Below are 23,676 nucleotides of genomic sequence, written 5' to 3'. Positions count from 1 at the left end.
TAAGATTTCTTTTTTCTTTTTTTCAACGAAACAACTTTGCTGAGAAAAACAAGAACCAGACTCCCTTGTGTCATCTTTAGCATATTATTATTTTCCTTCCTTCTTTCCAGTCCAACACATGAAATAATCTTTGGGGAGCCGCCTTTTGGGACTAAAGTAATCAGCATCTTTTAAAGTGTGGGCAGCTCCTGTCTGTTCAGGCATTTACATGTGTACAGTCATCTTCCGGTAATCAGGTTCAAATACACTATAAGGTAAAGGGACCCCTGACCATTAGGTCCAGCCGTGACCGACTCTGGGGCTGCGGCGCTCATCTCGCTTTATTGGCCGAGGGAGCCAGCGTACAGCTTCCGGGTCATGTGGCCAGCATGACTAAGCCACTTCTGGCAAACCAGAGCAGCGCACAGAAACGCTGTTTACCTACCCGCCGGAGTGGTACCTATTTATCTACTTGCACTTTGACGTGCTTTCGAACTGCTAGGTTGGCAGGAGCAGGGACCGAGCAACGGGAGCTCACCCCGTCGCGGGGATTCGAACTGCCGACCTTCTGATCGGCAAGTCCTAGGCTCTGTGGTTTAACCCATCATTTTGTAAGCTTCCTTACAAGATTGTGAAGCCTCAATACACTATAAGAAATCCTTTAAAGCAAGCAGCTGGTGGGTTTGCAAGTCATAATAGGGTGCACGTTCTGAAATTCCACACCCCAGGTTGCTGTAACTAGCAAGTGGTGGTGTTATGCTATGTTGCTGTTGCATTATTCCATATTGGAAACAGTGTTAGAAACAGAGATATGAAAGCTAGGAGCTAAATGGCACCTTAAACCCAGGTTATGGGCGCAACAATGGAATGTCTAGGCCCATTTTTAATAACAAGAATTCAAAGCTGAAAATGAATGAACTGCAGCTAAAATATTAGGTTCTTTTTTCACAAGGTCTAGTCCTTCCCCTCCCAACCCCCCTAATATCCTTAAGAGGGTCTCTTCTCCAGTCTTCAGAGAGTTGCTGGAAGTGGGGAGGCAGAAAAAGCTCTTCCTTTCCTCCCACTCTGCAGTTTTAATCTGAAATCTTAGGCGCTGTACTGTGCTAAGAGCTCAGAAACAGCTCGCGCTACTGAAATTCTCTGTTGCAAAATGCGAGTTTCGAACACTGATTGAAAGGATGGCAAAATATCCGTTCACATAACAGCTGGAGTGCTACGTAGGGTGAAGGGGCTCATATGTTACAAGTCCAGAAGTGGAGTGTCATGTATCGCTTGTGTGTTCTGTCCACAGGGACACATTGCACAGCCCATTGGGATCCCTATCAGAGGTGAACCAAGTCTCCAAATTGTGTAGAGCAAATGTTCAGAGGTGCCTTAAGTTCAGCGCTTCGCATTTTCTCCATAGGAGAGCCAGTGTGGTGTAGTGGTTAAGAGCGGTGGACTCGTAATCTGGTGAACCAGGTTCGCTTCCCCGCTCCTTCACATGCAGCTGCTGGGTGACCTTGGGCCAGTCACACTTCTCTGAAGTCTCTCAGCCCCACTCACCTCACAGAGTGTTTGTTGTGGGGGAAGAAGGGAAAGGAGATTGTTAGCCACTTTGAGACTCCTTAAGGGGAGTGAAAGGCGGGATATCAAGTCCAAGCTCCTCCTCCTCCTCCTCTTCTTCTTCTTCTTCTTCTTCTTCTTCTTCTTCTTCTTCTTCTGTTATTCACACAGGTTCACTATTTGGGGTTGGGACATGAACCCATTGTCGCGGTTGAGAATCACTTCACAGATAAGGAGCTGAGACTCCAACAAAGAGATGGGGGGAGAGCTGCCCATGGTTGTAGTTACAGTGGTACCTCAGGTTAAGTACTTAATTCGTTTTGGAGGTCCGTTCTTAACCTGAAGCTGTTCTTAACCTAAAGCACCACTTTAGCTAATGGGGCCTCCTGCTGCCGCCGTGCTGCAGGAGCACGATTTCTGTTCTTATCCTGAAGCAAAGTTCTTAACCTGAAGCACTATTTCTGGGTTAGCGGAGTCTGTAACCTGAAGCGTATGTAACCTGAAGCGTATGTAACCCGAGGTACCACTGTATTATCATTACTATTCTTAATAATGATTTAATTTCTATACCACCCATCCTCCGAGGATCACAGGTCGGTTACAAAATAAAAACACAAAAATACACAACATAGGAACATTCTCTATTTCTTAACACAGGGTGAAGTGCTGCCGACTCCATCGGACTACAAACCTTCCTTGTTGGTTCTGACAGCAAACAACTGGCTCTTTCGCCTTTCTGCAAGTACGGGGGAAATACTTGAAAAAGTGTACCTTACTTCCCTCTGCAAATTCAGGTAAAGAAGGTAGGCTTTAGTATAAAATTGCTTGAGGGTTACTTCTCAGCACAGAGTGAAATCCTATGAATGCTTACTTGAAAGCAAGTCCCTCCTAGTGGGGCATACTACACTAGGCCACTATCCTGTGTCCACTTACTAGCGAGTAAGAGCCATTGAACTCAGCAGGACTTCACTTCAGCACAATCCAAAGTACATTGCCTCACAAGTAGGGATAGATGAATATACCTCTTGGTATATCATTTTTCCAGCTTTAAATTTAGTTCTCCACATTTCTGCAGCAATTTGCATTTTAAAAAAAATCCCATGAAAATTTGCCAGCGTTTTAATATGAATTTCTCATTAAAAAGACAATTTGTTTGCTGTAGATTTGACTAATATACAGAACTGCATACAAAATCATGCTTGTTATGATGCGTTTCTGTAAGCGGTCTTCCCTTGCGTGCTTTTTTTGTCTGTTATTTTTGCTAATATATGCATTTTAACACATATTTGCCCTTAATATAATGCAAATCTTTACGTATTGTTTGGTTGGAGAACTGCATTTGTACATTCTGGAGAGGTGTGAATTTCAGAAGTTGGCTGCCTTTCGATTTGCAGGTTAGTGCAGATTAGCTAGTTTATTATTGAAATGCAAACAAAGCCAAATTTCCCTCACAACTCAAAAGTGCCTCTCCCTGGAATTGATAATTGTCTGTATTTCTGAGTCATGCACTCAGGACGGAAGCGCCAACCTTTATCAGATTATGACCGGCCTTTGCCTTAATCCCAGCCTTTTCGTGGAAGCTGGAAGTGATAGCTGCTTGGGTCCCAGGAAGATTGATTCCAAAATTATTTTAATATCACTTTCTTACTGGGGAGAGAATGCTTCCGCTTCTTCACGGTTTGCTTATTACCAACAGAGCCTCTTAAATAATAGGTGTTGTTTAACAGTGACTGCCATTGCTTACTTCCCTTTGTCCAAGTAGGTCAATCCTTTTTCTTGGCAGCTCCAGAATGGGAAAAGGGCAGCAGGGAATGGGTTGATGGGGTGGTAGCTCTCACCCTACCTCTTGTCAGCTGCTGCCTTCCAGGAGGGGTGAGGAGGTGGCGAAGTCAGTGTGGTGGAAATGCATGAACCTCAGGTTGGCTCCTCTGCTGTGTTTGCACTGCAGCAACACTGTTAGAATTCCTGCTCAGTGATTGCACTCATGGGATTTTTGTCTATCACATGACAGTATGTGTTTTGACTCCACAGAGTGGGAAGTGACAGAGACAGGATGTTTGTGTTACTGTGTTCCGTGAAGTGGGACTATTGTCCTTTGTTCTTTTTCTCTTTGCTGTCTGATGCTAGAGAGAGAGGGAGCCATGTTGCAGTGCTCTGTGTGTGCTTATATGTAAATAAGGTAAAGGGTAAAGGGACCCCTGACCATTAGGTCCATTCGTGACCGACTCTGGGGCTGCGGCGCTCATCTTGCTTTATTGGCCGAGGGAGCCAGCGTACAGCTTCTGGGTCATGTGGCCAGCATGACTAAGCCGCTTCTGGTGAACCAGAGCAGCCCACGGAAACACTGTTTACCTTCCCACCAGAGCGGTACCTATATATCTACTTGCACTTTGACATGCTTTCAAACTGCTAGGTTGGCAGGAGCAGGGACCGAGCAACAGGAGCTCACCCTGTCGCAGGGATTCAAACCACCGACCTTCTGATCGGCAAGCCCTAGGCTCTGTGGTTTAACCCACAGCGCCACCCGCGTCCCTGTAAATAAAGTAGATTAGCCAAAATGCTGAGTTGCTGAGGTCTGTCATGCGAACTACGCAGAATCTGCGGATCCCTAAGTGTGCCGGTGTCGGTTGGCATCGGTCACTGTGATGTTCGGGCAGAAGAAATCTTTTAAAGCTCCTGAACGATCGACCAGGAGGGAGGGAACATGCCAGTTGGGCATGTGTCTCTGCCAGGGTCCTACTCGAGTGTAGGCTGAGCTCCTGACAAACACAACCCATCAGAGATCAGCAGAGAGCCACTGTCCTCTGTTGGTAGAAGGAAGGGCCTGAGAGAGTAAAGTATTCAAAGCATTTCAGTGAGGGATTTGCCACAGGCCCCATATTCTAAAGGACGTTGAAAACAAAGCAGTTCACTTTCCCAGAAATAAATGGCATTTCATTTTGGTGTGTTTTGGTCCATTTACCTTTTATTTGGTCTGTTTACCTTTTACCGCTAGATATCTAAGTTGGGATGTTCCTCAAGAGGTCGTGGTTGTCAAGTCAGCTCAGCTGAAGCTCCCTGCGGCCGCACGGCAGGTACGTTGGCTGGAAAGAATTTGCTTTCAAAAGGAGACATTTTGGGGTGCTTCTCATGTCACGCTATATAGGAAACTTCAGGAACTGTTCCCTGATTTTGCTTATGGGATTACTGTGTCTTTAAAGGACAAGGATACTTGGGGCATCCGAGTCTATAATTTATCTCAGAACTTTGGGAGTCCCTGATCTGACTCAAGATGCCTTCTGAACAGCATTCGAAGCTCCTATTGTTCCAGGCACATTTTGCGACAAGGAATTTCTTTAGCGCAAGCCGTTTCTGAGCTCTGGGCGCAGTACTGCGCCTAAGATTTCAGATTAAAGCTGCAGAGTGGAAGGAAAGGAAGAGCTTTTTCTGCCTCCGCACCTCCAGCCACTCTCTGAAGACCGGAGAAGAGACCCTCTTAATAATATTAAGGGGGTTGGCAGGGAAAGGACTAGACCATGTGAAAAATGAACCTAATATTTTAGCTGCAGTTCTTTCATTTTCAGCTTTGTATCCTTGTTATAAAAAAGTGCACCTAGCCATTCTGTTGTTGAGCCCATAACCTAGGTTTATGGTGCCCTTTAGCTCCTAGCTTTCATATCTCAGTTTCTAACACTGCTTGTTAATGGCTCGATCCAACTTGGGCAATCTTATCCAGATCACCCCACTCACCTCTTAATTCGGGAAGTACAGAAAGCCAATCCACACCGCTAGTGCATCTGTTTTCAGAGTGGTAGCCATGTTGCTCTCTCCCGAGAGATTCATTCGTATCTACCTCTGTCCTATCATGCCCAATCTGAAGTGTGATAACTGTATCCGGCATGTTCCTTCCTAGCCTGGCATCCAGCAGTCTGTGCTTTTCTTCCTTGCCGTGTTCAGAGTTCTTCCGCTTTCGTTCATAGGAATGCTACAACTTGACAAAAAAGTAAGTCTGCTATCCTAGGGGTTAGCTGGCCTCTTTTCTCTTTTCAGAAAGTAAAGCCATCGATCGGTACAAATTGCTTGTTTTAGAAACCCTGAGAAGCCATTATTATTATTAAATTTACTGTATTTTCCCATGTATAACACGCCCCCGTGTATAAGACACTCCCTATTTTGAGGGACTCAAAATTAAGAAGATGGGGGCAATTGCCCCCGGCGCTGTGGGTTAAACCACAGAGCCTAGGACTTGCCGATCAGAAGGACGGCGGTTCGAATCCCCGCGATGGGGTGAGCTCCCGTTGCTCGGTCCCTGCTCCTGCCAACCTAGCAGTTCGAAAGCACGTCAAAGTGCAAGTAGATAAATAGGTACCGCTCCAGCGGGAAGGTAAACGGCGTTTCCATGCACTGCTCTGGTTCGCCACAAGTGGCTTAGTCGTGCTGGCCACATGACCCGGAAGCTGTACGCCGGCTCCCTCAGCCAATAAAGTGAGATAAACGCCGCAACCCCAGAGTCTGCCATGACTGGACCTAATGGTCAGGGGTCCCTTTACCCTTTACCTTTATAAGACTACCCCCCATTTTTATCATTATTTTTTGGTAAAAAAACTAGTCTTATACACAGAAAGGTACGGTATATACCACCCTGTATGGCTCCAGGTCCTAGTTTCTAACCAATGCTAGTGATTTTTGTCAAGTGTAGGAGGCCTCTACTGATCTCTTCATTTATTTTCTTTCCACTCAATCCAGATCTTTGGAAACAGCATGACAGACGCCACGTTGTCTCATAACATGCTGGTTGTGACACACAGCTCTGGCCTTGTCAGGCTGTACAGCTTCCAGGCTATCACTGAGCAGGTAAAGGACCAGAATCAGTACAGCGCCGTCAATGCAGAAGTTGTTTTAGAGTAACGTAGCCTACGTGCTTAAGGTTGGGGAGAAGCAGCAGACGGAGGGGAGAAGCAAAGGTTAAAAAGGCATGGATATGAGTCAGTAACAAATAACCCCTGCTGCACATCAGCATAAACTTGGTTCCTGAATCATACAGAGAGGGGGAATTTGCTCTCCACGGAACTCCAAAAGAAGCGTATGGGAAAAGAACAACAACGGAAACAAAATGAGCTCAACTTATTTTTTGTGGGTGGCAGAGATGTGCCTCCCCAGAGCGGACTTTCCCACCCCAATGCCCTTCAGAGATTGCTGGGGTGCAGCTTCTGCCATCCCTGACAACTGGTCATGTGGCTAATGGCATTTGGTGTTCAACGGGGCGTTTGCAGGGCACCTGGCTGGAGAAGGCCATTGTTCCAAAAAGCAAGCGAGCAAAAATAAAATAAAAATATGGAACGCTTCACGAATTTGCATTGCCAAATTATAGGAGTACTACAATATATCCAAAACAATGGGAGAAATTGGAAGGATCTCAAAAGAGAAGATAGACAGGGACTGGAAGGTGTTCAAAGGATACTTGCAAAACTATATTGAAAAATCAGAACTCCTATTAGAATAAACAAGTTCTGTTTTAAATACTGGAATACTAAATAAGATGGATAACAATGTGTAATAGAAAAAGAAGCGTGAAATTAGGTTAAAGGTGTGTGAAAGAAAGCAATAGACGTGGAAAGAAATTTCAATTGAGTAGATTGGAAGTCTCACACAAAGGTGGGGTGAGGGGTGGTGGATAGTGATGGGAAAAGGAATTATCTGTGGGATTGAGTGTAGGTATGTTTGAACATTTTTAAGGATTGTATGAAATGTATGTTTGTATATTTCAAAAAACAAAAAGCGAGCGAGCAGTATCATCCTAGCCATAACATTTTGCAGTGTCTCAGAACCTTTGTCAGCCACATTCCCTTCTGTGAGCAACCTTCCTCATGCTGGTAGGTGGACAGGACCCTGAGGCAAAACCAGCCAGACTAGAATGGTCCTTCATCCAGACTAGGGTGGTCCAACGCACAGCCCAAGGACTGCATGTGGCCCTCGAGGCAACATTTGACTCTCTCCACCCCCCAGCCTTCCCCAAGCCAGGTAAGTGAGGCACTGGGCTTGGGAAAGGAGGTGTGAGGGCCCTGACAGTGTCCTAGAGTTCTTCTGCCTACTTCCCAAAGCCTAGTTAGTGCTTTCCCTGCATTGGGAAGGAGGTGGAAGGGCTCTAGGACCCTACCAGAACCTTGCAACTCCTTTCCAAAGGCCAGGGCCTCCCTTACACAGCTTTGGGAAGGCAGCACAAAGGGTGGGGAGGTGGGGTGTCAAATTTTGGCCTTCCTCGCCTCTGCCCCTGTCCAACAAGGCAGTGTGCATCTTGTGGGCTCCCTGCCAAAGTACAGTGGTACCTCGGGTTACATACGCTTCAGGTTACATACGCTTCAGGTTACAGACTCCGCTAACCCAGAAATAGTGCTTCAGGTTAAGAACTTTGCTTCAGGATGAGAACAGAAATCGTGCTCCGGTGGCGCGGCAGCAGCAGGAGGCCCCATTAACTAAAGTGGTGCTTCAGGTTAAGAATAGTTTCAGGTTAAGTACGGACCTCTGGAACGAATTAAGTACTTAACCCGAGGTACCACTGTATGGCCCACATGGTCTGAAAAGTTGGACTGCCCTGATTCAGGCAAGCGAGAGGCATCAAGAGTTCAAGATCACATTCCAGCCAGGCAAGAACGCTGTGGGTGCAAAGGAAGGGCCAGTGAGGGGCAAGGCCTGGGAGAGCTCTGAGGACCAAACAGAGAGGCCCTTCTAGGCTTCAGGCTCTTGCTCCTTTTTCCTTTGTGTATGCTTCCAGAGATAAATGTTGAAGCTCAGATTTAGAAACAAGGAATAACTTAAAAACAAGCAGACTTAAAACTTCCTTAGATGAGAAAACAGTGCAGCAACTTTCTTTAGAATAGAACAATCATTTGTTGTTGTTGTTTAGTGGTTTAGTCATGTCCGACTCTTCGTGACCCCATGGACCAGAGCACACTAGGCACTCCTGTCTTCCACTGCCTCCCACAGTTTGGTCAAACTCATGCTGGTAGTTTCGGGAACACTGTCCAACCATCTCGTCCTCTGTCATCCCCTTCTCCTTGTGCCCTCCATCTTTCCCAACATCAGGGTCTTTTCCAGGGAGTCTTCTCATGAGGTGGCCAAAGTATTGGAGCTTCAGCGTCACGATCTGTCCTTCCAGTGAGCACTCAGGGCTGATTTCCTTAAGAATGGATAGGTTTGATCTTCTTGCAGTCCATGGGACTCTCAAGAGTCTCCTCCAGCACCATAATTCAAAAGCATCAATTCTTTGGTGATCAGCCTTCTTTATGGTACATAACAATCATGTGTCAAAAGAATTAAGCAGGTTTCTTTTGTTTTCTTTTAGTTCACAGTGTGCCAGGTGGATCTGGGACAAAAGTACTTGAACGGCAGAGGTGGGATTGTGGGAAAATACCCCTTTGGCCTTCCCTGCAATATTAAAATAACAGGTATTTCTACGGGGTTATAGTTTCATTACCACAAGTGGTCAGTTTCATGTTTTAGAAAAAGCCCTAGTGCTGCCAGTAACTGCTGCTTTTATGTGCATTGGTATAGTAATTGTTTTAGAATTTGTATTAATACTGTTAATGCAGTCCTTTGCGTATCTCCTCAGAAGTAAGCACCACTGCATTAGTTTGGGCTTACTCATAGGGCACACTGGACCATAGGGCGCACCTAGTTTTTAGGGGGGGGAATCAAGGGGGGGAAATCTTATTTTTCCCCCCCCCAGCCCCAAAGAGCAGCGTATGGCACAAGCCAAGGCAGCCAGCGGGATGGATCCCGCTCGCTGTTTTGGCTTCCTCTCTCCTGCCGGGAAAGGCTGCGCGGGGCTAAAGAGGAAGCCCTAGCCCCGTGTAGCCTCTCCCTACCGGAGGGGCTGCGTACGGCTATCCCTGAAGCCTGGAGAGCGAGAGGGGTCGGTGCTCCCTCTGCGCTCCAAAGGCTTCGCGTTGCTTTCGCTGAAGCCAAGGAGGCTGCATTCGCTCCAAAGGACGCAAGCACATTTCCCCTCAATTTTTGGAGGGGGAAAAGTGTGTCCTATAGAACGAAAAATACGGTATATTGTCCAGGTGTCTGTTTTGTGTACTGCTAATTGAATGCAAGGTTGCATGGTTCTGCATAATCATTGTTGCACTATAAACTTTCGGTGTTTAGTGGCCGTAAACTCTTGTGTGTGCGATCTTTAAAGCTTTACCAAAGAACAGATGGAATTATGAAGCTGTTCATGTTAACATTCGCAGGTGCCCCAGATCTGCTTTTTGAAGTGTCTTCCCTGGAGAACACATTTGAAATTGGAGGATACCCTTGGCATTACATCATCACTCCTAACAAGAAAAAACAGAGAGGAATCTTCCACATTTGTTCATTGAAAGACCACACTTTGGTAAATCTGTTCAAGTGTCACATATCAATCAGAAAATCTTGGGTGTGTAAAATAGGAAGATAACCATTCAGCATTATTTCCTGATAGCTCAGTCGGTAGAGCATGAGACTTTTAATCTCAAGGTCGCAGATTCCTGGATTGCAAGGGGCTGGACTAGATAATTCCGTTCCAGCTCTACAATTCTATGTTTCCATGATTCATTTCTCATTTTTCACTTGTGTTTGCCTGATTGCCCCATTTCAAGATAGAGTCACGTATGTAGAATCACGTTCAACATTAGGTTGCCCTGTTTTGTGTTTGTATACAGTGGTACCTCGGGTTAAGTACTTAATTCGTTCCGGAGATCTGTTCTTAACCTGAAACTGTTCTTAACCTGAGGTACCACTTTAGCTAATGGGGCCTCCTGCTGCCGCCGTGCTGCTGCCATGCGATTTCTGTTCTCATCCTGAAGCAAAATTCTTAACCCAGGTACTATTTCTGGGTTAGCGGAGTCTGTAACCTGAAGCGTATGTAACCCGAGGTACTACTATATAAGGAAACATCCTTGTATTGTTGGATTAAGCACAGACATGAATACAAATTCTAGGGATAAGATCCCACAATGTGAGCAAGACGCATTCCACATACTTTTGAGTGGCTGTTTTCCTGTTGCAAAGATGTGCGTCTTCTGCCCATCTTGCTTGCAACCTTCCACTAATATTAGGAGGCAGCAGGGTGAAAATAGTGGGTTCAGTATTTAAAGCAGCTTTTCCCAACGTGGTGCCCACTTTGTACTGCAACTTACATTGCAGCTCTGTGCTTGTTGGGGCTGATGCATAGCTGTCAACTTTTCCCTTTCTTTGCGAGGAATCCTATTCGGAATAAGGGAATTTCCCTTTAAAGAAGGGAAACGTTGACAGCTATGGGCTGATGCGATATGGAGCATGACAATATCTGGAGGGCCACAGGTTCCCCACCTCTGATTTTTTAAATAAATAAATAAATAAATAAATAAATATTCAGGGAATGTGTCATATCCAGTTAGTAGGCAATTTATACAGGCAAGCATTGTGTTTCAGTCTAATTGCTTTGGCATCAAAATCTGAAGGGCTCATACCTGTCGCAGCTCATCCATTTTTTAAATTACTTTGGTAAAGTACCCTTGTAATAAATTAGATGGAAAATTGCATGTTTTATTTCAAATTTTACACTCTTTTGCCCCCACCCCCAGGAATAGATTTCTTAGTGGTCAATATGGGTTGAAAACAGAACTGCAAGGTTGGCCAAATGGATTGTATTCTGGGATGAGATATTGAACAACATTCTGTGAGAAGTGGGGCAAATTTGGACTGTGGAAACCAATCTTAAGATGCCTAAAATTGAACAACACCCCATACTTCCTTCTAGGAAGATCAGAATACAAATGCGTGCTAAAACTTCTCAGTGTACATTAGATAGAGGAGTCTCTTCTGTGTTTGTTCGAGATAACTTACATGTTTTGTTTCACCATTCCAGACAAAGAACGGTATCCAGGATATGGAATGTTCCTCGTTGGAACCTGACTGGATTTCTTTCCACCCAGACACGTCTGGAAGAGTGCTGCATGTGGGACCAAGTTTGATTAAGTAAGTCTTGCTGTGAAAGTAGCCTGTGCCTACCTGTGACTCCGTCGTTCTTTAGTATTCATTGAGGGATTCACTGTCCAAGCTCGCAGGTGGCGCTGTGGTCTAAACCACTGAGCCTCCTGGGCTTGCCAATCGGAAGGTCGGCGGTTTGAATCCCCATGACGGGGTGAGCTCCCGTGGCTCTGTCTCAGCTCCTGCCAACCTAGAAGTTCGAAAGCACACCAGTGCAAGTATATAAATACGTACCACTCTGGCAGGAAGGTAAACAGTGTTTCCATGTGCTCTGGTTTCCATAATGGTGTCCCGTTGTGCCAGAAGTGGTTTATTTATGCTGGCCACATGACCCAGAAAGCTGTCTGCAGACAAACACAGACTCCCTCGGCCTGAAAGCGAGATGAGCTCCACAACCCCATGGTCGCCTTTGACTGGACTTAACCGTCCAGGGGTCCTTTACCTTTTATCTTTAGCTGTCCAAGCTGAACTTCTGATTGGCCAAGGTTTCCGTGTCCTTATAGATGTGTTTGGGAAAGGGTTAGGCAAATTCATAGCCGTGATAGCTAAATGGAACCTATATGTTGAGAGGCAGAGGCATGTATCAATGGTGGGTTGTTTCCTTCAAGCTTATTGGAGGCATCCTGTTTATCATCTTTATTTCTTTATTGGAGGTTCATTGTTTATCATGATCTTGAATCACCCAACATGAATTTATAGCAATATCATGTAGCTAGATCTTCCAGTTTATATTTTCAAAGGTGATTAATTTCTGGATTCTCAGAATGAAAGAATTAAAGTAGAAATGTTTTATCTGTGCACTCGCATGTATGCAACAGAGTCCTGGATCATGCCCTTTGATACCACCATTACACACAGGAGCACAAGAAGCAGCATTGTACGGTCTGACATATGGCAGGTTCTGATGCCGCCACCCAAAAGATGCCAAATATGTGCTTATTAAAAATGTGCTGGTTCCTGACTTCATCGCTCCATCTCAGAATGCGTAGTGGCTGTGAAATCAGTGTTTTATTTCCCCATCGCACCTTCCTGTGAATGTGACTCTCTTGGTTTCATTTTTCTCAACCAGAGTTTTGAAGCTGAAGGAATCGGAACAGAACGCAGAACAGCAGGAAGTTACGGAAGACTTTGTCATACAGGCCAACAGGAGAAATAATGTGAGAATGTAACAACAAACCTGGATTGTTGTTGTTATTATTATTATTATTATTATTATTATTATTAAACTTTTTTATTTGTGCAATTTGTATATTGTAGAGACCATTCTTCTCATTTCAGCTCTAGCTCAGATGGGGAAAAATTAAGTCTCATTTAGGGCTGGTTCACACATGCAGCTTCCTCACTCATTCACAGTCAAAACTTCTCTGTTCACCTGCGTCAGTACCTTTCACTGGAGACAACTTTGAGCTCGATGCATGAATGGTTATCAGGTGATGAAGATTCATGAGTGTGAATCAATCCTTTGTGGCCATTGTGTAGCAAGAGGCAGGCTTGGTTCTATGCTGAAGCTGTTAACTGTTTAGGGAAGTGTGGCTTTAAAATGCTTCCATTGCATCTGAAAGTTGTTGCATGGAAGCAGATCACAAAAACGTACCATTGAAAAGACCTAGAAACTCATCATGAGTTATTCATTCATGACTTGCATCTGAAGACCTGAAGTTTAGGTGCGGCTCACAAACCGACATATAGGGCAGTTTTTTCAGATAAGGGGTCAGGCAGCTTTGAAATTATAGCGGTGCTACATTCGAAAATCCTCCTTGAGGAGAAAATGCGTGCTGTCAAAGCCTATCAAGGAAACGTTGCTAACATCAGAGAAAGATGGGATTTGCCCCTTGTGTGTAAGTTGCTAAATGGTTTAGTCTCTGAGCTAAAAATAACTATTGTTATTACAGTCGTACCTTGGATCCCAAACGCCTTGCGAGTCGAACGTTTTGGCTCCAGAATGTCGCAAACCCGGAAGTGAGTGTTCTGGTTTGCGAACGTTCTTTGGAACCCGAACATCTTCTGTGGCTTCCGATTGGCTGCAGGAGCTTCCTGCAGCCAATCGGAAGCCGCGCCTTGGTTTCCAAACGTTTTGGAAGTCGAACGGATTCCATTCGTTTTCAGAGGTACTACTGTATTGTTTATTTTCTAAGAACTAGATTTTGTTTTGGAAACAAACAGGTTTCCAATCCTCGTGGTTGTAGAGCAAAGCTTGGAAACGTGAAGGCAGGGTATTCAAACAGGGTTTTTAAGCTATTTAAAAAGAAGAAATGTTTTCTAGTTTGGGCACTCTCATCAGCCCTAGCCTCCATGTTCAGTGGTCAAAGAAGATTGGAGCAGGAGCCCAGCAACATATGACAGGGCACAGGTTCCCCACTCATGCTTAGAACCTGGATTTCCATGGCTCTTACTTCCTGTACGCTATTTACCTCCTGATTTATAGCAGGAATGGGGGAAGAGCTGTGAGATGTTGGAGAAACATTAATTACCAAACCACAGTTCCCACGTGAGAGGTGCTTGGATCTAAACACTGAGCAGTCAGCGACATAGAATCATAGAGTTGGAAGAGACCAGAAGGGCCATCGAGTCCAACCCCCTGCCAAGCAGGAAACACCATCAGAGCACTCCTGACATATGGTTGTCAAGCCTCTGCTTAAAGACCTCCAAAGAAGGAGACTCCACCACACTCCTTGGCAGCAAATTCCACTGTCAAACAGCTCTTACTGTCAGGAAGTTCTTCCTAATGTTTAGGTGGAATCTTCTTTCTTGTAGTTTGGATCCGTTGCTCCGTGTCCGCTTCTCTGAACGTCTGTGTTGCGTGTTGCAGTAAGCCATAAGCAATTTGCATCATCTTAGCTCTTGTGCGTTGGTGGGAGGGGGATGGGACACAATAACTGGCTTACCATTCTGTCCGAAAACAGGGATTATGGTTTGTTTCACTCCTAGCAAATCACAGCCTGTAGCCAAGGTTTGTTCTTGGTTTCCTGAACATGGTTTGTTTGGAGCAAAATGGGCAGACTACCTCAGAAAGTCGTGGATTCATTTGAGGTTTTTATAGAGAGCTTTGATAGCCCTCTGTCAGGGATTCTCGAGCTGTGATTCCTGTATGCAGGGGGTTGGACTCGATGTCCCTTAGGATCCCTTCTAACTTGTATGATTCTGTGGAACAAATCTTAATCCCTGGTTCAGACATAACGCTAAGCAGGGAGGAAACAAACAGCTTAGATCGGCACATTCACAACAAATCATTAAATGTTGTTTACTGTGACATTGAATTGTATTGTTTTTAATGAGCTAGGACGTAGTTATGAGAGAGAAATAACATAGCTAATAAAGGGAGGATGAGAAACAGCTCAAACAGTATTTTGAATGTGGTTTTGAATAAACAACAGTAAAGAATCTTTATCTAGCTTTTCTGTGCTATAAATAAATACCCACCAAGCTTAAAAGCTGCTTCTCTGGAGTGCAGTGACTATTAGTCTGTATTTCTGCTGCAGCGGTTGAGAATGTACTGCTGACTTCATTATTCTCCTGAATGCTTTGTAATTATCCTTTAAATCTTTTCAGCAAAGACGCCCAAGAAGACGGTGCCTGTGTTTTTTCTAGATGCAGTGCGCATTTTTCAAATCGTTTTGAAACTATAACCAACCTGTCCTTAAGTAGAAACCTGCTGAAAATCCATATTTAACAAACAAAAAAGGAAATGAAAACTTCAGTTAGCGTTGTCCTTAATTTTACTATTTGTCTCATTTCTCTCTCTCTCCTGTCTCCATATTTTAACCTCAAAGGTTAAGAACTCTGTAACGGTAACAGCGTCTGGCCGAGTCGTGAAGAAACGTATGACACTATTGGATGATGACCCTGGGCAAGAGGTAACAAAAAATTCTGTGATCTTGAATAAAGCAGCTCATGAAATGAGCCTCGTTGGCTTTGTAGAACTTGTGTTGTATCTGATGCTAGGTCTGCTCAGAGTAGAACCATTGAGGTCAATGGGCATAACTGATTTAGGTGCATTGATTTCAGTGGGTCTTCTCTGAGTACAACATAGTTTTATGCAAACGTTTGTGTGTGCATATAAAATATAACTTACTCGTGTGTACAACCACACACACACACACCCTGCTAATTTAAATGTTGTCAAATGTATCTGAGTTCAAGCCGGGAATGACAGGAACTCGGCTATACAGTGGTACCTCGGGTTAAGTACTTAATTCGTTCTGAAGGTCCGTTCTTAACCTGAAACTGTTCTTAACCTGAAGCACCACTTTAGCTAATGGGGCCTCCTGCTGCCGCCGTGCCGCCAGAGCCCAATTTCTGTTCTCATCCTGAAGCAAAGTTCTTAACCTGAAGCAATATTTCTGGGTTAGCAGAGTATGTAACCTGAAGCGTCTGTAACCCGAGGTACCACTGTATACCAATTCCTTTTGCTTTCCCTCCATTTTGATCTCTTTGTTTTCTAGTCCACCACTGGTCAGCTAGGAATCTGCCAGCACACACCTGGGAAACTAACTTTCCGCTAAAAATACAGCTTTTTGTGTTCCCTGTTCGCAGGGGAGGGATGACACATGGGGCGTACCAGTCGAGCGAAATGTTAGGCTATGCTTTAGAAATGTCAGGCTAGCACTGTCCTAGATGTTGAGAAATGTACAGGGAATCTAATTGGCTGGTGAGCATTTTGGTTATCTGACTGTCCGGTTTGACTGCACACTGCAATGCCTGCGACCGATTTTCTGCTATTTGCAAGCCTAAGGTTCATGGAAAAGGACGGTAAACAACCTAGGCAAAACACTACAGATCTGAACAGTGCGCCCCCAGCATCATTAGAAACTATTTTTGGAACCCATTTTTCAGCCTCCCATCAGGAACTGGAGCTGAGATGACACAGCCACAAGAATTCTAATTCCTCTGCTTCTGGAAACTATCTGCAGCCTTGTTTCCATGGAAATGAATACCGTCTGGGTGAAAAACATGGCAAGGGTTCCTCCATGGCCTTTAAAACCTGTAGTTCATTTATATTCAGTTACCAAATTTAGAAAGAGAGAGAAAACACGCAAGCAGGCGGAATTTTACCCATTGTATGCCTGCTGTTGGGTTTTATGGTTTAAATTATTACTATTAGTATTGTTTATAGGATTTATCTACCACCCTAGACCCAGAGGTCTCAGGGCGGTTCACAGAACAAAATCAAAATATAAAACCACAAAATATATAATCGGAATAAAAACAACCACCCAATAACCCCTCCCCAAAAAACCACATTTTAAAAGGGCATAGGATGTCAATCAAATCAACCAAAGGCCTGGTTAAAAAGGAGACGTTTCTGCCTGGCACCTAAAGGTGTGTAATGAAAGCGCCAGGCAAACTTCCCTGGGGAGAGCATTCCACAGACAGGGAGCCACTGCAGAGAAGGCCCCGTTCTCGTGTTGCCACCCTCCGAACCTCTGGAGAAGGAGGCACACAAAGGAGGGCCTCAGAAGATGATCTCAGGGTCCTGGTAGCTTCATATGGGAAGAGGCGGTCCTTGAGATATCGCGGACCTGAGCCGTTTAAGGCTTTATAGGTCAAAACCAGCACTTTGAATTGGGCCCGTTTCACTGTGAAACACTTTAAAATATTTTCCTGGATTTGGGGACTGCACTGCAACTAAAACACACAGAGAGATCATGCTTCTAGAGGCTCCAAGTGAAAAGTATCAAAAACTCAAATGGCTGGAAAGCAAGAGGCTGCAATTGTTGACAGGACCATTTATAGATTACAGCCATTTCTCTAATAATGATGATGATGATAATAATAATGATAATGATAATAATATTTATGTATGTATGTATGTATGTATACATACCCCGCCCATCTGGCTGGGTTTCCCCAGCCACTCTGGGCGGCTTCCAACAAAACATTAAAATACAGTAGTCTATTAATCATTAAAAGCTTCCCGAAACTTCTTTTAGACTTAATAATAATAATTATTTATTATTTTTACCTGCGCAATAGCTAGGAGATTGTTTTTAAAAAACTGTGGCTAAACAACTTAACTTTCTGAGTAACCCGAGCTCCTGTTTTTAATAAGACTTTCAAAATTGTGGACTATGAAGATGAACTGAATTTACTGTCCGTTGTGGCAGTTACTCAGATAGGAGCAGATGGGGCCGCCCACCTTGACTTCCACTGCAACGAGTACGGGACTCGACTTAAGAGCATTCCGTTTGCGGAATCTTGGGATGTGGTGAGTATAATCCCACTTAACGTACCGTACTTTTCCTATGTTATTTTCTTTTCTATGTTATTATTATTATTATTATTATTATTATTATTTATTTATACCCCGCCCATCTGGCTAGGTTTCCCCAGCCACTCTGGGGAACACAATATTAAAATAAAGTAATACATCAAACATTAAAAGCTTCCCTAAACAGGGCTGCCTTCAGATGTCATCTAAAAGTCTGGTAGTTGTTGTTCTCTTTGACATCTGGTGGGAGGGCGTTCCACAGAGCGGGCGCCACTACCAAGAAGGCCCTCTGCCTGGTTCCCTGTAACTTGGCTTCCTGCAGCTAGGGAACCGCCAGAAGGCCCTCGGAGCTGGACCTCAGTGTCTGGGTAGAACGATGGGAGTGGAGACGCTCCTTCAGATATACTGGACTGAGGCCATTTAGGGCTTTAAAGGTCAGCTCTATAAAACACTGAACAGTGCAACATAAAACACTGAACCTTCTCTAATATCGGGGTTGAGTAACTTGTTCATCACAGTTACGAAGGCTCCATCAGCAAAACTTGGTGTTTTAGTTTTCAGGTTTACCTAGAGATGACAATATTTTGAGAACAGGAAAAAAAATCTCCCCCTCTCTGCGCAGCGCCCCTTCAGCGAAGCCGCAGGAGAAACCGAGCCCCTTCCATTTCTCCTCTCGCTTCGCTGAAGGGGCGCTGCACAGAGAGCGAAAGCTGCGCAGGCACCTCTCCAGCGAAGCAAAGCCAGGAGAGCAAGAGGGATCAGTACACACCGACCCCTCTCTTGCTCTCCAGGCTTCAGAGAAAGCAACGCGAAGCCTCCTGAGCACGGAGGGAGCGCTCCCACTGCGCTTTGGAGGCTTCGCGTTGCTATTGCTGAAGCCAAGGAGCCTGCATTCACTCCATAGGACGCACACACATTTCCCCTTAATTTTTGGAGGGGGAAAAGTATGTCTTATAGTGCGAAAAATACGGTACTTTTTTTATTTAAGAAGGAAGTGAAGGCTGGGATTCTCTGAGATCTGGGTAGAGTAGTGTTTCCCCCCCCCCCCCACGTGGGTCTCCAGCTGTTTTTGGACTACAACTCCCATCATCTATCTTTTAGGACCAGTGGTCAGGGATGATAGGAACTGTAGTCCAAAAACAGCTGGAGATCCAAAGTTTGGGAAACCCAAGAGGGCATATAAAAGTCACCTGGAAAAATGTGTGCACTCTTACTAGCTGGCATTATTGCTTGCCTGCCACTTAAGATTTATAGAATTTGCATTGGTAAAAAGAAAAAGAAAAAATACGATTTATCAAGTATGCATCAGCGATGTTCCAAAAAAATAGTTGATATACGTGCTCAATATTATACGCTTCTGAGTGCAGTAGATTTATTGAAAGAAAAATCCAACCGCAGCCCTACTCTGCTGGCCAACTTCTGGCCAATTTCTGCCAGAATTCCCCCTTCCAAGCAGGCCAGCAGGTGGAAGTGCCACTCACAGCATCCCTGCTGGAGTGATGGCACTGCGCCCGATGTGGACCCGATTGCTGGATCTGGTGCAGTAATTTGCCGCCCCTCCCACCACCTGCCCCATCTCCTGTTGGGCATGGCTGCAAATGTGACAGTTGCCCCACTGTTCCATAAAGACCCAGAGGGCTGATTGGGGGCAGAAAGGTTGATTTCCTCCTCTAGCTATTCCTGGGACGTTGGTGGCGCTGTGGCCTAAACCACTGAGCCTCTTAAGCATGGGTAGGCAAACTACAGCCCTGGGGACTGGATCTGGCCCAATCGCCTTCTAAATCCAGCCCACAGACTGGGTGTTTTTACATGAGTAGAATGTGCCCTTTTATTTAAAATGCATCTCTGGGTTATTTGTGGGGCATAGGAATTTGTTCATTTCCCCCACACCAAAAAAAAAAAATAGTCTGGCCCCCCACAAGGTCTGAGGGACAGTGGACCGGCCCCCTGCTGAAAAGGTTTGCTGACCCCTGCTCTTGGGCTCGCTGATCGGAAGGTCGCAGTTCGAATCCCCACGATGGGGTGAGCTCCCATTGCTCTGTCCCAGCTCCTGCCAACCTAGCAGTTTGAAAGCATGCCAGTGCAAGTAGATAAACAGGTACCTCTGCAGCGGGAATGTAAATGGTGTTTCCGTGCGCTCTGGTTTCCCTCACGGTGTCAGTTGCACCAGAAGCAGTTTAGTCATGCTGGCCACATGACTCAGAAAGCTGCCTGTGGACAAATGCCGGCTCCCTCGGCCTGAAAGCGAGATGAGTGCCGCAACCCCAGTCGCCTTTGACTGGACTTAACCGCCCAGGGGTCCTTTACCTGTTGACAATGAGCGCTTTGCTGGTGGATTGAACAAAACGCCCCCAACGGGCTGCAGCCCCCTTCGAGCCGCTTTTTGCCTTCAGCAGCTGCCAGTTCTGTTGCGTCACAGGAGGAGCAGACTCCTCCCTCTGTCTCTGCTTTCCTGCCTCTCATTCTCTCCTCCCTGCCCTGCCAGCTGAGCATAGCTGTCAGCCGTCCCTTATTTGACGGGAAAGTCCCTTATCCCAGTGCCTTGCCCCGCTGCTGTCCCTTATTGATGATGTCCCTTAAATTTCCCAGGTTTCAAAGGAAGCAGCTCCTCTCCCTCCCTCCCTGCCGGCCAGGGAGGAAGGAGGCTCCAACTGTGTTGCTTGGCTGCGTTGCTCACCCGATAAGGAGTCTAAGAACGACTGGGGGGTGGAGCTTCCATGCCTTGTGCCAGTCAAATCTACCGCATTGCCTGGGGACTCACCTTTGCTCGGCGCTTCCCAGCGGAGAGGTGACGGTGGTTTTCCTTGCTGCATCCCCTTTGCTGGGTTGCTGCGCTGTGGGAACCACCGCTTGAGGCTTCGTTTGGCTGCTGGTTGACTAAAATCCCTTATTTTGGCTGCTGATCCCTTATTTTCGAGGCTGCTGGTCCCTTACTTTCAAATCTGTAAGTTGACAGCTATGCAGCTGAGGCTCCACCTAATCCCCAAGTCCCAGTCAGCCCCTGCCATGGCCAATGGTCTGGGATGATGGAAAGAGTTGTCCGACAACATCTGGGGAGCCATGGGTTCCCCATCACTCTGGAGTTGAGCTTATATTCACTGGTTAGCCCAAGCTTCATGTAATAACTTGCTTGATGCAGAGGGATGTCATATCTGAGGTGTTGTTCACCGCAAAGCCCTGTGTGTCATAGGAGTACCTTCCCCACCCTGCCTACCTGAAATGAAAATTACTGTTTTCTTTGTTCTCTCCATGCAGACATACAACCATGAAGTTTACTTTGACAGAAATATAGTTGTGCACATAGAACAGAAGCCCAGCAGGATCTACAGCTGTTACGTTTACCAAATGACCTGCAGTAGTTCTAAGGAAGATGAAGACATAAAGAAGGGGAAAGGAGAACGACTGTTTTGTGAAAAAATGGGGAAAACTTTTGAGGTTTTTTTGTAGTTCTAGCCATTTTAGAGACTTTGCACCGAGGATTTGTAAACCTCTTTGAGCTGGTTAATAGTTGTTGCTCAGCTTCCTCTGTGTAAATATACATCCTTTTGTAATGAAAATTTTCCACTACATATTTATTTTGAAGTTGTCTTACACGTAATAAAATGTGAATTGCGTTTATTTGCAATGTTTTCAGGAGGCAGAAGGGGTCTCTACCCATTTGGCTGAAGAGCAGGATACCTTTTGATGGACTGGTTTCTATGACACACAGACTTTCAATAGCTCAAAACTACCTTTGTAATACTTATTTTATTATTTATATGCCGCCCATCTGACTGGGTTCCCCCAGCCACTCTGGGCGACTCCCGACAAAATATGAAAAACACAATAAAACATCAACCATTAAAAACTTCCCTGAACAAGGCTGCCTCCAGATGTCTTCTAAAAATCTGATGGGAGGGTGTTCCACAGGGTGGGTGCCACTACCGAGAAGGCCCTCTGCCTGGTTCGCTGTAGCTTCATGTCTCGTGGTGAGGGAACCACCAGAAGGCCCTCGGAGCTGGACCTCAGTATCCGGGCTGGACGATGGAGGTAGAGACGCTCCTTCATTTATCTCTGTTTTCTTTAAAATGTTTATCTCTCTAAGTGAGACCACAAATAGAATTGCAGAACAGCCATCTTCAGATTCCATAAAACAGTAGAGACTGTAGAGAGCAAGTTCATGCTCAGTTTACCTAACGCTAGAGCATTCATGAGCAAATGCTGGATGACATAGTCCTATCAGTATAGTGGTACCTCGGGATGCGAACGGGATCCGTTCTGGAGCCCCGTTCACATCCTGAAGTGAACATAACAAGCGCGTGCACGGTTTGCGTTTTGCCGCTTCAGCGCATGCGCTTGACTTCATTTTGAGCATCTGCGCATGCATGAGCGGCAAAACCCGGAAGTAACGCACTCCGTTACTTCCGGGTTGCCGCGGAACACAACTCGAACGTGCTCAACCCGAAGCACATTCAACCCAAGGTATGACTGTAATGAGAAGGGAGAGCAGGGGCTGGACTGAGCTCTTCCCTCAAACAGATGATTGACATATCGCCAATTACCTTATTGGCCTGAATATAAGCCTCACTTCCCCCCAAATTCCGACCGTGAAAAGTTTAGTGTGGCTTATATTCGCGATCTTAGGTTTGGACAAACAGCGTCAGGAGCACGGCAAAGCGGCGCCCACCCCGCATGTAGTCCCCCCTCCCCTCCCCCAAGGCCGGGAAGGGAGAGAGCGAGGAAGGAAAAAGTCTTTCGGTGTCAGGAGTGCGGGCAGGAGCCAGGCCCTGTGACCAGTAGGGCTTTGCAGGACTGGGGCCTTCCTAAGTTTGTTCTGGAAAGGCAAGGCACGGTCGCACAGGTGAGGCCACTTGGTAACTTGCTGCACCTGGTGGCAAGAGCCGGGAACAGATATAAGGTCAGCATTTCCCTTCGGCTTTTTGCCACAGCAACATGTTTCCTGCCTTGCTGCGTTTGGCTTCTTGCTTCCTGATCCTCGGACCTGGGCTTCTTGACTCCTTGCTTCTCTACCCGTGAACCCTTGACTTCGTGACTCCCTGCATTCTGACCCTCGGACCCTTGGCTTCTGGACTCTCGTCCTGCTCCCACCCCGCCATCTTGCCCCTGGTCCCGACGTCCTCAGCCAGGACTTCGATCGCCTGTAGACTGGACCACGACAGTCAGCAACACAGCACAGCTCCCCCTCCCAGTATGCAGCTAGGAACAGCGAGGATGGAAACGGCTTATATTCAGGTATTCTTTCTTTCCAATTTTCTTATCCAATTTTAAAGGCGTGGCTTATATTTGGGTGTGGCTTATATTCAGGCCAATACGGTATCTCAGTAAAGTTACCAAGCGGGACTTGTAAGTGGTGTTAACAGAGTCTACTTCTAGACGGACATATAATTGGGCCTGGGCCCCTGTAATTAAAACTTCATAACAGTTTTACAGCAATAGGGATAGGAGAAGAGATTCAGTTCAGTTCGGGTTCAAAGCCGAACCGATCCAGTTCTGAAACAGTATGAGAGCCAAAACACAACCATCGTTCGAAATTCATGCTTGCCAAGGTTTTTAAACAACCACATATACGTGAGGAACCTGTGCGTTAACATATTCTTGAAAACATACAAAAATGCTATATTGAAATTACATTGCTTGAAAAAGTGTGTACATGTCAGAACTGCATAGAAAAATAATTTTATCAGGAGAATTTGCACTAAACTGCTGAAGAACCTTCATGAGGATTTTTTGTTTTTTAATCACAAACTGCTGCAGAAATATGGAGAGCCGAGTTTAATATTGGGGAAATGAGGAGCTGTGAAAACTGAAATTGACAGATCTTTCCGTCCCTATCTAGCGGTGGACTGGATATCAGAGGCTAATGACCCCAAAGAGTCAACTTGGCTGTTCCATACTATTGTTTGTCCTGAATTTGGCAAGATTGTATGTTTTTATTCTCAGATATGTTTGTACTGGCTTGGTGCAAGCTT

General features: G+C 45.6%; 1 protein-coding gene across 3 annotated transcripts in view; it reads left to right on the top strand.

Moving 5' to 3' along the window:
- Positions 1–21,264, top strand: part of DCAF17 (DDB1 and CUL4 associated factor 17) — a 29,458-nt gene extending 8,194 nt beyond the window's left edge. For all 3 annotated transcript variants that reach the window (XM_081927972.1, XM_081927973.1, XM_081927971.1), the window contains 11 exons: positions 2,182–2,318; positions 4,520–4,598; positions 5,417–5,506; positions 6,250–6,357; positions 8,846–8,948; positions 9,741–9,883; positions 11,378–11,487; positions 12,569–12,656; positions 15,270–15,353; positions 17,549–17,704; positions 20,963–21,264. In XM_081927972.1, coding sequence (XP_081784098.1) covers positions 2,182–2,318; positions 4,520–4,598; positions 5,417–5,506; positions 6,250–6,357; positions 8,846–8,948; positions 9,741–9,883; positions 11,378–11,487; positions 12,569–12,656; positions 15,270–15,353; positions 17,549–17,704; positions 20,963–21,154 — 1,290 coding nt within the window. In that variant the 3' untranslated portion in view covers positions 21,155–21,264. The remainder of the gene's footprint in view (positions 1–2,181; positions 2,319–4,519; positions 4,599–5,416; positions 5,507–6,249; positions 6,358–8,845; positions 8,949–9,740; positions 9,884–11,377; positions 11,488–12,568; positions 12,657–15,269; positions 15,354–17,548; positions 17,705–20,962) is intronic.
- The last annotated feature ends 2,412 nt before the right edge of the window (positions 21,265–23,676 follow it).

This window comes from Podarcis melisellensis (assembly GCF_964234715.1).
Source record: "Podarcis melisellensis genome assembly, chromosome: 1".
Taxonomy (NCBI): Eukaryota; Metazoa; Chordata; class Lepidosauria; order Squamata; family Lacertidae; genus Podarcis; species Podarcis melisellensis.
The sequence above is the reverse complement of the archived record's forward strand: the minus strand, read 5'-3'. Positions and strand labels throughout refer to the sequence as shown.